This window comes from Haliotis rufescens, unplaced genomic scaffold, assembly GCF_023055435.1.
Source record: "Haliotis rufescens isolate VD_foot unplaced genomic scaffold, xgHalRufe1.0.p SCAF_38, whole genome shotgun sequence".
Classification (NCBI taxonomy): Eukaryota; Metazoa; Mollusca; class Gastropoda; order Lepetellida; family Haliotidae; genus Haliotis; species Haliotis rufescens.
Genome location: NW_025964090.1, coordinates 4,057,834 through 4,075,735, shown reverse-complemented (window position 1 = coordinate 4,075,735; position 17,902 = coordinate 4,057,834). Strand labels below are relative to the sequence as shown.

The window sequence follows — 17,902 nt, the reverse complement described above, 5'->3', positions numbered from 1 at the left end:
AATGACATATTACAAGTTTCTTGTTTTGCCATTCGGGCTTACATCGGTCACCCGTCAGTTGGTAAAGTATTGGCGTTACAAAGGCTATAGAATTGTTACTTTTCTTGATGATGGTATTTTGTCCAGTGACTCTATGGCTAATACTACGACTATTGGAAATGCTGTCAAGCAAGATCTCATAAAGTCCGGTTTTGTACCAAAAAGTGAAAAATCTTTGTGGGCTCCATGTCAGGTTATGGAATGGCTAGGCTTAATAATTGACACGAAGTGTATGAAACTATCAATCCCTCTTCGGAAGGTTGATAAGTTACATCAGAGTATCATCCCGTTATTGAAAGGTAGCGGGATTGTCCTGGTTAGAAAAGTGGCTTCAGTCGTGGGGCAGGTGATAAGCATGAGTTTGGTTGTAGGATCTGTCGCTCAGCTCATGACTAGGGCTTTGTCTATGCAGACGGTGAGTATAACATCATGGAATGAGTTTGTTGTTTTGACACAGTACAGCAAACATCAACTCGAGTTTTGGTTACATGAGATAAATAAATATACAGAGAGAATATGGTGTGATCAGTCCATAGTAACGAGAGTGGTATACAGTGACGCCAGTAGTGTCGGCTACGGAGAGTATTGTGTACAGTTTGGTGAGGAACAGTCTCATGGGCAGTGGTCGGTGGAAGAAGCTGCGTTGAGTTCTACACACAGGGAATTAAAGGCAGTGTATATGGTTCTGCAGAGTTTTCTCCCTTTGCTGAAGTCACACAGAATCAAATGGTTTTCTTATAATAAAAATGTTGAATCGATTGTAGCTAAAGGATCTATGAAATCTGGGCTGCAAAGCATTGCTATGGACATTTTTAATCTTTGTCTCCAAGGTCAGATTCAGTTGGAAATGCAGTGGATACCCCGGTCAGAAAATGAGAGATCAGATTATTTTAGCAAGCTTGTGGACACGGACGATTGGGGAATCAGTGATTTTGTATATCAGCACATACAGAGTATGTGGGGTCCATATGATATAGATGTATTTGCCTCGTATTATAACAACAAGGTTGCTAGGTTTTATTCCAGATATTGGAATCCTGGATCATGTGGAGTGGATGCATTTACCATGAGTTGGTCTGAAGGCAACAATTGGATAGTGCCACCTGTTTATTTGGTATCTAGGTCATTACGGCATTGGAGAATGTGTCAAGGCAGGGCTACGTTGATAGTTCGTGTTTAGTATTCAGCTACTTTTTGGCCATTGTTATGTCCTAGGGGAGAGTTTGTTTCACAGGTGAAGGAAGTGGTTTATCTGCCTACTTACAAAGATGCATATGTCCCAAGCAGACAAAGCAATGGTCTGTTTGGTGTTTATGATTTAAATTTTAACATGATGGCGATTCGGGTTCAGTTTTGAATTTCCTGTTACAGGTGTTTTTGATCACGTGTTTGGTGACGAGATAGCTGAGCTACCGCCGAGTGTGAAGGAATTAGCAAAAGCAATACCGGGACTGCTTAAATTATGCCAGAGCGACTTCCACGTGCAGAAAGTACAAGTATGGTTTCCGTGCTTGGAGAAAGTGGGCTGTTTCTAACGGTATGCCTGTAGGGTTACCGTTATCTCCCTTTCATTGTGCGCTTTATTTGCTATCAGTGATACAGCGGTCGGGTTCTTTTTCGCCCGTGCAGTCAGCGTTTTATAGTATTCGACACTTTCATGTTATTGTTGGTTTGCCCACTCCCACGGACAACACGTTGGTGATAAATTTGTTGGAGGCAGCCAAACGGAAGTTAGTTTAACCCGTTAAAAAGAAAGAGCCTATTACGGTTGAAGTACTTGAAAGGATGTTTGATTGCAAAATGCAAAACCAAAATGTATATAATTTGAGAACTGTGTGTATGTGTTTGCTTGCATTCGCAGGTTTTATGCGGTCTGCTGAGTTGCTTAATATTAAGCATGGCGATTTGTTGTTTTTTGATTCTCATATGACTGTGTTTATAGAAAGGTCCAAGACCGATGTATACAGAGATGGAGCTTGGTTGGTTATTGGTAGAACAGGGACAAAGATGTGTCCTGTGAAGTGTATGGAATGTTTCTTTGAAAAATCTGGATTAAAGGAAGAAACTAATTCAGAAAGTTATCTTTTCAGAAATCTGTTCAAGACCAGTGATGGCTATATATTTAGAGCCGAAAACAAACCGATGTCTTATACTCGGTTGAGGGAATTATTTATTGAAGCCTTTAAGCCTTATGTACGTGACATAAAATGCTACGGTTTGCATAGTTTGAGGTCAGGTGGAGCAACAGTGGCAGCCAATAGAGGCATCCCTGATAAAATGTTTAAACGACATGGTCGCTGGAGGAGCGAGAGTGCTAAAGATGGCTATGTTAAGGACAGCATCGAAAATAGATTAAAAGTGTCTCTTTCTTTGGGGCTTTGAATTGCCCGTTCTTTGTTTCCTCAGTCAGTGCACTGTACAGTATCCCAATATGTTGTAGTTGTGTATTTTGTTGTGTTAAGGGGGAGAAGGAGGAGAAATATAATTTCTTTCGTTTGAGGGACGAATTAGAACGAAATTATTTTCTCCTAACGTCGGAAAGCACAACAAAGGGAGGTAACCTGGTTTCGTAATGAGTATATAAGTAAAGGCGGGAAGTTGAAACTTCATTCTCAGGTGCGGTGCAGTCGGGCTGGCTATATTAAACATGTTCGGTTATCTATGATGCCGATTGGAGTACACGTCGGTTGAATCTATATTTTTTATTATTTATGTGTGTAGTACCTGCGGCTGTCCATATGATGATCAGGATGTTATGCGTTGCTTGCAAGTTGTGCTGGCGAGCCATGATAATACGTCGTGAGCTGGATCGGTATCCATAGTTGAAATCTCGAACACTCCAGTTGTGAGAGTATGGATTTGGGATATACTCTGATGAGTATGCGCTGACGAGCCATTAGAATACGTAATAAGGCGTCGATGCCTGTGTATATGTACACGTTGAAAATATGAAGCATCGAATCTATATTCATGTAAATTACGGTTGGTTGATGGTCATGATGCTGGTGATGTTCCTGATGCGGACGATGTTCATGATAATGTGAATACTTGTTGAAGAATAAACTGCGGTCAGTCAGTGCACCGTACAGTATCCTCATATGTTGTAGTTGTGTATTTTGTTGTGTTAAGGGGGAGAAGGAGGAGAAATGCATGTGAATAAAAGTTCACCTGCCTACCCAATAAAGATGTTATCACCTATCACCTGTTGATGGGGCAGTTCATTCAAATAGAACAAACTTTTCATGGATGAAGGGACCAGGGGATAAATCACTAAAACAACATATATACTCTTACCTTAATAATACTATTATCCACCTGAAAACCATAGACCAGATCAAAGATTCCAACCAACGATCTCCGACAAATTACGCACTTTCTACGCTTATGGGTAATATTCATAAGTTAAATTTTAACTGTAACACAAAATCTATAACGTATTCTTCCAAAATAATATAGGCGAACTTTTTTCAACAATCATAATAAAACCCTGCCAAGAAGAGTCCATTGTACGATTCCAACTCTAACATGTGCATGCGTTTATGAATCGCTATCAAATAGTGATGATACCAGGGGTTCGCAAAAAGGTGAACGTAACCTGACCCAGCTGTGGAACCCATAACAAACACATGCAAACACAAGTCAATTGTTCACTTGAAAAAACACGGGAACTTATGGTGCAAGCCAAACTTGGGAATTGCATCGGACATAATCTTGTCAATTGATTGTCTTTGTGTGTAATATCTTAATTAGGTAGAAACTTTAATATCAACGTTTTATATTTTTCACATATAAAAAGAACATGAAACTCGTCTTCAATCTCCTACTTGGTACAGTTAGAACATATATAATTTTCAAAATTGTGTCTATATGTATCATAGGCAGTTTGGCGGGGTATAGGTTTTAACATGGATTTTATATTTGTCTTATATATATAGAGATTATCACGCGAGTGCGTTTGGGGATGGTAAATATCCTGTATTAGGAATAAACATTGTATTTAGCGAGCGTGATGACCTCTTTATCATAAAACGGCATTCTTCAATTTTGTGCTTCAAAATCGCTTTCCTTCTCTCACAAACATTACCGAAACATTGCAAGTTTTCCTGGAATGTGCGCATTAATATATGTTACGTCTCAGGGTAAGTGATGTGTCAGTTGGACAGTGACAGTAGCCAATATGGTTACAACTGAAACATGTTTTTTATACAGTGGCGAAACAACATATACGCAAAACAACAATTGCCTTCACAATTTGTTTTTACTTGCCTTTCACGGCAATCCATCGGTCTGTCCACTAGAGTAACTGCCCTTTGTCAAAGGGAAGCTACTCTAACCCTAGTCTATGAGACGTCACGGCCACTGTCAGACGTTGTTGACAGTCTGTCCTGTCATAACATTACGAAGTGCACTTACATGTACACACAGCGACAAAACGAAACAATGTAACAATTCAAACATATTTCGGCCAAATCCAACTTTTTTTATTTATTGAAAAGGTTCAATGCTGTGTTCTAAGCCGAGCACAGATATGGCTACTGATCCCGCTTGGCTAGGACTAGTGCCCTCGCAAAATTGTTTCGCAACTTATGTCTCGAAAGTTGCTCAAACTTGTAAAATGCCTTAGCTACGTCACAGATTAACACTGATTTTCAGCACATTAGACTGTTCTTTTGATAATAAAAGCAATTATCCCAGTAGTTTCTCCAGGTTGACAAGTGTGACACCATGTTTGTTTGAAAACAGTGAAAGTAGTCCCTACTTGACCTTTCATATTTGCATCTCTATCTGCATATGACCCCAACAGATATCGTTTTTAGCCGTTGGCTTTATCCTGCCGAGAAACCTGCCCATTATATCATATATATATATATTCAAAATTCCATTCGTACCAAAGCTTTCACTGTTGAGTACAACTATATTGATACAGCCTTTTGTCATGAATTTTATATCTCTGGACGTTGTCTGGTCCAGATTCGGGCCACCGTGCTGACATTAACCATCATGTACATTTGTATTCACAGATATGTAAGGAATCTTTGCATTTATGTTCAGTGTAAAAGAAATTCTGATTCTTACAATTAGTTTTATGTTAAACTATTTTTTCCATGTTGTTACGCATCTGCATTTGTGCTTCAATAATTGATGGGATGCGTTTACTACAGTTGCGTAATTGGTTCTTTGTAAACATCAGACTCCGCCAACTTCCTTGGCATCAGCCACTACACTACCAACCTAATGGAGGAGCGACGTCACCGCCCCACCCGCCATTAATGACGACCGGACCGTCACCGAGTCCATAAACACATTGAAGGAATGGTGAAGGTTTTTTGTTGTTTTTTATATTAAGAGCGATCAGCATTCCGTCCGTTCGGCTGTCTTCCGTCCGTTTCCCTTTCCGGAGCATAACAGAAAAAAACGTTGAATATTTCTTGTTGTAACTTGCTACACAGATCAGTGCATTGGTGAACTGGTGTCTTTTGTAGATCCGGGATATCTATTGGTTATATTTTTTATGTTTTCATGACGAAAAGTTTGGCTGAAAATGAGGGTAAAGCTCGTTTCCGAAGCAGAACTCGTACTTGTTGAAATTTGCCCTGCATATCAGTCTTGTGGTGAAGGGTGCCTGTTGATGATTTGGGATTTTTAAAAAAAGACTGAACAACATTATTTTCTGGCATGCCGGTCATTTTGTTGTGTGTGTTTTTTTTATTATTCCTTTGATAGATACGATATCTATGACAGAGAAGAGAAAATTGGAATTCAATTACTATTCTTTAATCCTTCAGATAACCAATTATGATAATAATTTGTTTTGTGTCTTTTAGCCGCGTCTTGCTGCTTTATTTGCCTTTGTCAGATATATTTTTAACTCTGTCAAAGACATGTTGAACAGAGGTATCTAATGGCAGTGATTCAAAAGTGGGGTATAAGTAGCCAAAATCCATTTTCGAATTGCACCAGATCGGGGGATATGTCATCTACTGATAACTCTTGTTACTTTTGGAGAAAGCCGTTTCTCATAATCTACTTTTAGATCAGATTTCAGTGTCCTTCTCTTGGATGAAGTCAGCTGGCCTGTAAAGTGAAACAGAACGCTTTCTAATTGCTGCCCAGGACCACTTGAAACCGCCAATGAGTGATTGTTAAACACACATTGTAAATATGAAAGGTAGAACATGCAATAAGTTTAATTAGACTGACCAATACATGTCAGTGGGTGTCCAGTTTTGAAAACAAACACAGTATCTTAAGCGACATGGTGAATCCTTTTATTACTGTCTTCGCCATGCTTGTGGTTTTGAAACAGAGGTCTATCTATGGTACAACCCAGCATATGTAAAGGGCGTCAAGGACAATGATAAATACAAAATTCTTTAGAATAGGCCTATTTACAGCCTCAGACCTATCAAGGCCAACAAAAATAATCTTGTCCTATTTGATAAATCCAATGAATCATTTACATCATTAACATTTTCATATAGTTTGTCACCTAGTCCATGTAGTTGCAAATTTACAGCATATACAAATCTACTCAGGTGTGTATTTGCGGTAACATGATGAAAATACTAACATATGTAATATTTTGCATGTTTGTTTGTTTGTTTGTTGCTTTACGTCGCAGTCGGCAATATTCCAGCTGTATGACGGCGGTCTGTAAATAATCGAGTCTGGACCAGACAATCCAGTTATGGACCTCATGAGACAATCCAGTGATGGACCTCATAGCATCGATCCACGCAATTGGAACCGATGACATGCATCAACCAAGTCAGCGAGCCTGACCACCCGATCCCGTTAGTCGCCTGTTTCGACAAGCAAAGTCGCCTTTTAGGGCAAGCATTGGTTGCTGAAGACCTATTCTACCCCGGGTCTTCACGGGTCATTTTGCATATGTAAAGTAAATAACAGGATGTAAAGACCAAAAGCGGAAACACGGTCAAGTTCTGTGAAATGGGTTGAGTTCTTGTCATCCTTGTCATGTTACGTGGAATAGCTCTCACTGGTTTGTGTGGTACATACTCGATTATTAAGAGGCCGCTGTCATATAGCTGGGATATTACTCAGTGTTACTGACAGTTAAACAAAAATATTCATGAAGCTTGAGGTAATGAAAAAATATGCATGAAATATGCAAACTTTAACTCGTCGCTATACGGAAGGAATACTACTCATGTACTCACTCATTCAAGCAAACGTTCACGCATGTTTAACATTGTGGATAAAACATATTCAATATTAGGTTATGACTAGAATATTTTTATTTTATTTTTATGTTTCGCATTGATCAAGATGACCACAAGGACATTATTTACCGGCGCAACAAGAAAGGGGGACGACAAAATATTCGCTGTTGACAATTGAGGGAGGTGCTTGAAACATTACTGACTGAATAAATAATGTGAAGTGTGATATTAGGAATAAATGGGATTTAAAAGACATAATTTGTTCCAGATTACACTGAATAATATTTTTGACATAGATATACCAAAAACAAAATGTTCGTAAAATATGCTGGACAGTTTGATGTGCTGTGAAAATATATGTTGTAAAAAAAGAGTTCGGCTCGTCCTTTCATAGAAATAATGTGTATGGTTTAACGCAGTGACAGAAAAAATGTCCTATTTCGTGCAAGAATTTCAGTTGCCGTACTTCAAAGAGATTCCGATTCCATTACATAGAGGTTATCACGCGGTTTTGTTTGGGGATGGTATTATCCTGCATTAGTTGGATTAAGACCAAATATGTATAAATTGTTACCTTGTTTCGTTTTGGCGCTGTGTTTACATCTGACTGAACGTCTTAAAATTATGACAGGACAGACCGACTGTCAACAACGTCTGACCGTGGCCGTGACGTCGCATAGACTACGGTTAGAGTAGCTTCCCTTTGACAAAGGGCAGTTACTCTAGCGGACAGACCGATGGATTGCCGCGAAAGGTAAGTAAAAACAATTGTATTTAGCGAGCCTTGGCGAGCTAAATACATAGTGTTTATTCCTAATACAGGATATTTACCATCCCCAAACACACAAGCGTGATAACCTCTTTATCATATAATGTCATTCTTCAATTCTGTGCTTCAAAATCGCTTCCCCTCACTCACAAACATTACCTAAACATTGCGAGATTTCCTGGAATGCGCGCATTAATATTCATTACGTCACAGGGTAAGTGATGTGTCAGTCGGACAGTGACAGAAACCACTATAGTTCCAACTGAAATATGTTTCTTATACAGTGGCGAAGCAACGTATACGCAAAAAAATTGTTTTTACTTGCCTTTCGCGGCAATCCATCGGTCTGTCCGCTAGGGTAACTGCCCTTTGTCAAAGGGAAGCTACTCTAACCGTAGTCTATGCGACGTCACGGCCACGGTCAGACGTTGTTGACAGTCGGTCTGTCCTGTCATAATTTTAAGACGTTCAGTCAGATGTAAACACAGCGCCAAAACGAAACAAGGTAACAATTCATACATATTTCGTCTAAATCCAACTATATTTATTTGTTGAAAAGGTTTCAAGCCGCAGAGGTCTACAAGCACAGATATGGCTACTGATCCCGCTTGGCTAGGCCTAGTGCCCTCGCAAAATTGTTTCGAAATTTATATCTCCAAAGTTGCCAAAACTTATAAAATGCCTTAGTTACGTCGCAGTTCGACACTGATTTTCAGTATATAAGACCGGTTTTTTAAAATATAATTATAGCAATTATCCCTGTAGTTTATCCAGATTCACGATGGTTAATTCTGACTCGGTCGCCGAATGACAAGTGCGACACCATGTTTGTTTATAAACAGTGAAAGTAGTCCTACTTGACCTTTGATATTTGCATCTCTATCCGCATATGACACCAACGGATATCGTTTTTTATCGGTTGGCTTTATCCAGCCCAGAAACCTACCCATTATATGATAAACTGATTTATCCACAAGAACTCGAAATACAAAATGAGTATTGAAATCGCCTCGTCTATATCATATTTAGATCTATGCATAAAGATTCAAGAGTGACAACAAACTATCCGGTGTGTTTTAATGGTATTTCAGCGAGCACAGTTCACAGTGACAATAAAGCAATCCATATGGCTGTATGACAAGAGGGATGACTCCAACTTTCCAATAGTCATTTTTCTCTATCGGTCGAACACTATTCGAGCAGCTTCAACCTCATCTTTAAACTGTCTGAAACACGAAATACGTTTAGACGACAACACAATTGCCAAATATATAATATAATAAAGTGCAAAATAAAAAACAACAACAGAATATCAGTTATCCAAACAGTTATCCAAAGAATCAGTACTAATGAACTTTTATCACGAACAAGAGCTTTGTTGCTGTCGCCCTGATGGTGAGATAGCGTCTGGAATATAGAAAACGCGACAGAAAACAATCCGCAAGTTTGCCAGAAGTATGGCAGCATTGTTTAACGATGGATGCATGTCACTTCGGAAACTAGTGTTTATCTTCCAGTCCTTTTCTCACAGACATGGGCGCTGGAAAAAGTAGAACCACCCATTAGCACTTGATGCTTCGGCGGATCCAACTCTCAGCTCGCAACCATGAGTGTTGTAGTTATAGTTGAAGCCGATGCAGGTTCTGTTGTAGATGCAGTGGGCGCTGCAATCAGCTGCAGATGCGGCATCAACTTGGATTACATCCCCGACATACCTGGTTCCCACCACGCGCTGAAGTTCGGTGCTGAAACCTATGAGCAAAGGTCTTTTCCATAACTAAAATTAATCACATATACATTTTGATATATTTTATTGTGTTTTTGTATGATAGTTTTTGATCAATGGGTGAATACAAGAGGCTAAATACATTTTGGTCTGGAGAGTACGTATATGCTTGTCGTAAAAGGCGACGAACGGGATCGGGTGGTCAGGCTCACTGACTTGATTAATACATGTCATCGACCCCAATTGCGTGGATCGATGCTCATGATATAAATCACTGGATTGTCTGGTCCAGACTCGATTATTTACAGACCGCCGTCATATAGCTGGAATATTGCTGAGTGTGGCGTTAAACAACAAACCAACCAACCAACCCAACATCCATCGAAATAACTATATCCGCCCTCATGTATCGGTATTCGTGCTTACAGACATATACCCTCCTACCATTCCCCTACATCCATCGCACTATAACTATGACTATAACCGCCTTCGTGCATCCGCACTTACGTTCATATTGCATTGCATGCATCGAAATACACGTTTAAAATATCGTAAATATTTTACAATATGTACATATTAAATATCAGCAAACAGAGATTATTATAACGCAATAGATTTCATCCGTCAAAACATCACAATCCAAAAAGAGATAGTGACCTAAAATAGAGAAATATCATACGATTTAACTTGTCCACCATCTTGGATGCAAGATGAAACATTTCAGGGCGTTTGAAGCCACTGAGAATGCCCCCTGCAGAGTTGGACGAACATTCTGCGGTAGCGCGGCTTAGTTGACAAGAGGCTATCAGCAGTATTTCCTGTCCAGGTTATGTAAATCCGTTGTGTGTGTGTGTGTGTGTGTGTGTGTGTGTGTGTGTGTAAGTGTGGGACTGTTGGATGTTTCAGCGGGATGGTAGTTCGAGTTGGATAAGCATGTTAACTATATGATCTTCTTGAGGTAGAGAATGCCGCGCATGAATGTATCACTGCAAACACGAAAACGTCGTTTTTTCCGTATATGGTCATTGGACGGAAAAACGACGTTATTTGGACGTTTTCAAACCATCGTTTTTCCGTCCAAATAACGTCGTTATTTGACATCGGAATTTACTGGGAGTGAACGATAGCGTTAAGCTCCTCCCTTTCTTGATTGACATTGTCAATCAAGCAACAGCGTCTACCGGTATTTCTACTTCTCAGATTTCATTGGTCAGTCCCCGCGTGTTAGATTACAGGCGCGCGTTTGACCCTGCACTCGGAGCGCTTAGCGGAAGTACTGAAATCAATCGTTCTGCGCATGCAGATTACTTAATGCCTTGACCATATTTTCCGTTCTGTGCATGCGCGATTTCGCGTATTGTTTCCTGGATTTAATGTCACCACTATTTGACAATGGTTCATAAACACAGTCACGTGAAGGTTCGGAATCGTAACGAGTAACTCCATTTAAATTGAAGAGGATCCCCGGTGATATGGGAAATTCCAAGATGAAACTATTCTATGGCTATCTAGGCTGCCACCCAAACCGATCTAAACGGGACCCGATAGCTTATTGTATGCTATATAGTCATATGGAAGTGGACAAGAACTATACATTGTATTCCGGCCGATTGTTCTTGCATTTACTTATAAGTCAGGAAAATGGACTTAAAAGGGGAGTTGTTGAATGTAATTATTTTAATTATTAAATGTTGCCTATACACTAATCTGGACGAACTTCTCAATGTTGTGTTTATGTCATCCTATATACTATTAGTATGTTACCGTTCTAAAGTCAACCTCTCACATAACATTATATTGTTCATAGTATCAAAGTTTAATCAACAATATCAAGAGCAGCGATTTAAACCACTGAAACACCCAAACACAAGGCTGTTATCAGGCGCTAGTGCAGACGTGATGCATCGTAAAAACTGTATCGTGATGTCTTCAGAAATACAATTTTACTACGAGATAGTACGGCTAACGCTTACTCACCGGTGGAACAAAGACAATATCGCTAATACAGATATAACGTATTTGAATGTTAATACTAAAGACAAACAATCATTATTGCAGTGACGATATAACACGTATACACGTTTATTGTTAACTTTCATCAGTTTTGCTCTTCATTTTAATAACTTTGTTTTGACATATACATGTTGCAATACCCGACAAGCATGTTATACATAATTATGGGGCAGTTTTCAATCTTGTACTGACTTACTCTGGTGTTAATGAGCGAAGTTTATTGGCTTGTGTGTAAAACCCCGTTTTTCTGGTAATCCTATTATTACTTAGTTTATTTCTATCTAATAACACCCTGTTCTCTGGATCATGGCTCCGTGACTATCCATAACAATTAAGATGAACATTCAGTTCAAGTAAATGAATGAGTTTGTTTTGACGCTACAGTCAGTCAAAAAACCAATGCTGTGAGGTTTGATAACACACTTCTACCAGGTCGAACATCGTGGATCCTCATTTTCTGCCTAAAGAGAATCATAGTTCATATGCTAATCCATCTGCGAATACCCTCCCACTCAAGATGACCTTACTTGTTGCTAAATCTATCATCTATCCCCCCAATCTCCCCCCCCCCCCCCCCGCCCCCCCCCCCACCACACGCACGCACGCACGCACGCACGCACGCACGCACGCACGCACACACACACACACACACACACACACACACACACACACACATACACACACACACACATACACACACACACACAAACAAACAAACAAACAAACAACTGACCTAAATAACCTGGACAGGAAATACTGCTGATAGCCTCTGGTCAACTCAGCCGCGCCGACGCAGAATGTTCGTCCAACTCTGCAGGGGGCATTCTCAGTGGCTTCAAACGCGCTGAAATGTTTTCGCCTTGCATCCAAGATGGTGGACAAGTGAAATCGTATGAAATTTGGCTATTTTAGGTCCTATCTCTTTTTTGATTACCCAATAAAGTCAATTCATAGTTACACGGTTGTGAAGAAGCTTACAACTTTATAAGACTTATTCATCTCATTCCAAAAAAGCTACTCGCGCTCACATACAGTTGTAGTTATTATGTCACTGTTTTATTTCTTTAAAAATATATTACATGTTCAACAATAACAATTAAGATGAACATTCAATTTTCGATATAAGTAAATGAATAAGTGTGTTTTACGCCACAATCAGTTAAAGACCAACGTTGTCCGGTCTGATGACACACAATCTACCAGGTAGCACATTGTGTACACCCTATCCCCATTGAAGTCTCCACTGTGGGTATTCCTGGGGACGAAAAGGCCCCATGTACCTAGGAATTTCATCAATACATTCATGCGCGGCATTCTCTGCCTAAAGAAGATCATATAGTTAACATGCTAATCCAACTCGAATGTTTTATGTAACATCCAACAGGCCCAGACTTACGCACGCACGCGCACACACATATTTGGATTTACCAATCCCTGAATTGAGAAGACGTGCGTTACGAAGCTCCTCCAAGTCATCATCAATATCCGTATATGTCTGTGATATCATTACCCATCCAAAGCCGAATATACATTTATTATGTTTTCTTGTCAACAAATGTTATAATTGGGATAACACTTTCTGAGTAAAGTACAGATTCTCGTACTTTCTTGGGTTTAGTCCCGTCCGGGATTTGAACCCACACTGTGAGTGAGGCACCCAATCGCCAGAACACAAAGTTGGCGATCTAACCCAGCCACCGAATCAAAAATGTTAGTCCAGATGACGTATACTTTGTGTACTCCTCTGACAAGAGAAAAATGGCACGGCTTCTGTAACCGAAAGCTTTGAACCAACAATGCCAAAGAAAGTGGTCAACAGTAACACACGTTATATTTGGATACCACTTTCTAAGTAAACTACATATTTTTAGGGTGGAGATAATAGACGTTGATGGTTGATTATCAATGGACAAATTAAAGCCAAAACTTAACTTATGAATGATTGGTAATGGGAAATGGACAATGGGCAAACGGGAGGCGGGGTAATCAGCGCCATGCCAGTTATCTGTTGGCTTCCCTTGTTGCGTTCCCTTCTTTGCTATCTTTTTACTTTTGTTGTTCTTACAGGTACAAATATATGTTCTCTGCCTCATAGCATTTAATAATATGCACCTGATGAAGGAGAAAGTATATATTCTGAAACGCAGTGTTCCTCCGTTGACATCCATAAATATTTTTCCTTGTGTGTATCAGTTCTTAATGCCCTTCAAAGACTCAATCTAGCTTTGTTTTTAAATGTGGTGATATTTGCGTAGAATATAATATGGCCATGCCTATATACATTTGGCTCTTTGTCTACATAAGCATTTAGACATATAATTTAGAGCTAAGGACATTGCTAATTCTGCAGGCATGAAGTACACGTCATAGCAAGCTGTGATCTTTATTCATACTTTAGATATTCGTAATGGAGATCTGTAACTGAAGTTTACCGTAATCTTCCGCAACTCTCACCTCCTGACCAGTTGAACGTCTTAGTGCATTCAGATGCCATTGTCAAATTCCAGGCTGCCCCTCTTTCTGTGATGTTTTGACGGATGAAATCTATTGCGTTATAATAATCTCTGTTTGCTGATATATAATATGTACATGTTGTAAAATATTAACGATATTTTAAACGTGTAATTCGATACATATGCAATGCAATGTGAACATAAGTGCGGATGCACGAAGGCGGTTATAGTCATAGTTATACTGCGATGGATGTAGGGGAATGGTAGGGGGGTGTATGTATGTATGAAAGCACGAATACCGATACATGAGGGCGGATATAGTTATAGTTCGATGGATGTTGGGGAATGGTGGGAGGATGGATTATGTATGAAAGCATGCGCATGGATCCATGATGGCTGACGTAGACATAATGGTGGGGAAAGAAGAATGTGCGTGTATTGCTATATAAGTGCAGAGATTTCTCTCTAACGGTACGACTTATATTCACAATTTAATTTCTTGTATAAACAGTCAAGTCATGGCTGCAGTTTTGCGAATCATGCCACGTATGAACAGACGTGTGTTTGTCAGATTTACGATTTGAAAAAGATAGAAAGGGTGGATGGTTAAACACAATGGTGGGTAGAACCTTGTGAAAATGTATTATTCATACCAGTTAGAGATGAGAGGGAGGGGAGGTCTTACTGTGTCAACTTTAATTGTTGTACCGTGGTGTTGGCAACTATGCAAGTTTGTTTTTGAAGATAAGAAATTCAATGGGATTAATGTAGAGTATAAACAATATTATTTGCTATTCTCACGAGATTAAGTACACCCATGGGGTGGTATCATGTTTATCATGATAACACGAAAAAAAGAAGTATGGTTATGAGTTGTGTGAACATTTTATACTGAAGTTTATTCGACATATTTTGAATGAATCGTGTTGAATTATCCAATTACAAATGACACGTAGGCTATTGTTACTGGAGAGGATGTACATTGTATCCGAGTTTATCCATGTCAACAGGGGTGGTGTGGCAGAGGTGTGTATGTGTGTGTGTGTGTGTGTGTGTGCGTGCGTGCGTGCGTGCGTGCGTGCGTGCGTGCGTGTATGCGTTGTGATACGAGGGTTGGCGAACATGTTGTCAGATGATTGTGTGAGTAAGTTAAGTGGTTGAGGATGTGGCAGGTATGAGTATTGATACATGCAGACTTGAAGTTGGGGGACTGGGTGTGCCTGTAATGAGGTCTTTTGTTTCACTCACTTATAGTGTTTTCTTTCACTCAATACTGTTTTACGCATTTTAATGACTGAAACTGTAGTGACTCAAAGGTCATACTGGCCGGGCATTCAACATATCTACCCCAACTACATACGTAGCCATTTTTATGGTGTACAATTCTTCTTCTACCTCACACACACACACACACACACACACACACACACACACACACACACACACACGCATTAATTGTTTTATTAAATGTATCTTCGAGAGTCAGTAAGAAACTAGAAATAACTGCCTTTGTTCTGTAAACCTCACCAAGTTTCAGCTTTCGCCTCTTCCTTTGTGGACTGAGGTTTCACATTTGTAAAATGATCTCTCTTATCTGTCTGTACCATCAACTTAACTGCCCTCACCCCCTGCAGTTTTCCCGTCCCATATTGCCAAGCAGGTGACCCACAAGGAGGAATACCGCCCTCCCTCAGTCCAGTGATACTGTGCCTAGCACAATATGTTTGGGATACGTAGCCTTGCTGTGGGCAAACATTTTGTAACAATTTGGCAAACTTTGATATGTAAACAGCAAATATTAATCAGTTTAATTTCAACAAAAACGGAAAAAATCGGATCCTACTTATTTTGTGGATACCATAACAATAAATCAAGCCAATAGATCGTTTGAGCTGGCATGAATATAAAAAATAATAAGCAAGTCGATAGTCATAATTCCCTCTGTTGGTCCCACGTGAAATGTTCTTCATGAATAGAATAGATGGCTGATAGACGTTCGACCGAATAATATCATTTGCTGACTTCAACTGTTCATCTAATTTCCATGAATGTATGTTACATAGTTTATATGTTCATGGGCTTCTTCACTGAATGTATAGTGTGGAGGACTACTTCACTTGAGGATAAGTTACATAAATAATGATGATAATTATGATAGTATTGCCATTATTATTCCTTCAGATTATTCAAAAAAAGTTATTATGTTTTCATAGAGAGAAAGAGGTATGGAGATTGTGAGATTATTTTTAGCATCGGAATTGTTAACATAATTCTTAAAGATATTATGTTTTGTTTGTTTGTTGTTAAATGCTGCACTCAGCAACGTAAGGATATTAAAACATTACATTTAGGTTCAGTTGTATTTTTATATTTGAATCATTTTGCAAATGTTACAGAGACCTGATAGGGGATATATAATAATGTATAGTCGCTATTCTTAAAGTAAGAATATGTTAGATTTATCAACCAGAAATATTGCACACAAGAGGATAATCATATTTCATGACACTATTCAACGTCGAAGTCAACGATATTTGTGTATGTTATTGCTACATGACACGGATACGTCATTTGATGATATAAGATAGCTACGCGATAAATCACAAAGAACAAAGAAGGAAGCGATATTTATTTCACGATAAAACATTGTTCTATCATGACGTCATTTATTGAGATTCGAACATGCACTCGCAACTTGAAAAGTAAAATTTGTAAATTTGACCTTATTTTTGAGAGGTATGTGTCTAGTGAGTTGTTCCCAATAAATGTTGCTGGAGAATCCGAAAGTGAGAGTGATATGACAATCGGTATTGGGAGAAAAGGTACAGATGATTGACGAGAAAATTGTGAGAATATGCGGACCAAACTCAAATCCTAAAATGGATTTATCTAGCATGGCCGCTGTCGGATTCTATTCAAGGAATCATCATTATTTAAGTACGGGTAAATATTGTAAAGCGTGTATTTTTTCCTAATTTAACACCCTAAAAGAGGCTGTACGTAATGTTGATATCTCATATAGAAATAAACGAGTCTCGGTCGTTGTTTATCGTACAATAAACAACTCCCACTCGTCGTTTGTTTCTTAATTACATGACCATATACACTAACATTATATCTTTTCATGTTTATCGGTCAACAAAAGCGACATAAGCATTTCCATTATCATGAGAAACCCTTGCCAAAAGTAGCGCCAACTGCACCATTGCGACAACATCAGGAGCATGTTTCATGATTCATCATAATAAATGATGACATTGGATGCTCGCAAAAACGCGAGCTCATTCCGATCCACTAGTGGCACCCGCCTAAAACGAACCCAAAGGCAAGCCAATTGTTCACCCGAAAAGGCAGAGAATTGCATCTGACATCATTTTTGTCATTGATACGTCAAACCTGGAAATGCCGTCTACACGTCCAACACAAAGCCCAAGCCAGGACCCAAATCCTTCAAACCCGGCCAAAGTTCTGTTAATTACATACATTTCCCCCTAACCTTAAATAATCTATACTAGTTCTGAAGTAAATCGTATTTACCCGTATGAATCGTCTTATGTTATTTATTGCCGATAAACAGAATATGCACACTTTCTGAAAGTACTGTGTGATAAGTCACGCACCAAACCTATACTCTCGATATACATGCTGCTCTTACTTAAAAAAGAATATTGGGTTAACAAGATACGTATATTAAAGTACCATGCTTTCCTGATGTGCT

General features: G+C 39.2%; 1 protein-coding gene across 1 annotated transcript in view; it reads right to left on the bottom strand.

Moving 5' to 3' along the window:
* Positions 1 to 8,848: 8,848 nt before the first annotated feature.
* Positions 8,849 to 17,902, bottom strand: part of LOC124113796 (fucolectin-1-like) — a 42,067-nt gene continuing 33,013 nt past the window's right edge. Inside the window, exon 4 of the mRNA XM_046474317.2 lies at positions 8,849 to 9,744. Coding sequence (XP_046330273.2) covers positions 9,518 to 9,744 — 227 coding nt within the window. The 3' untranslated portion in view covers positions 8,849 to 9,517. The remainder of the gene's footprint in view (positions 9,745 to 17,902) is intronic.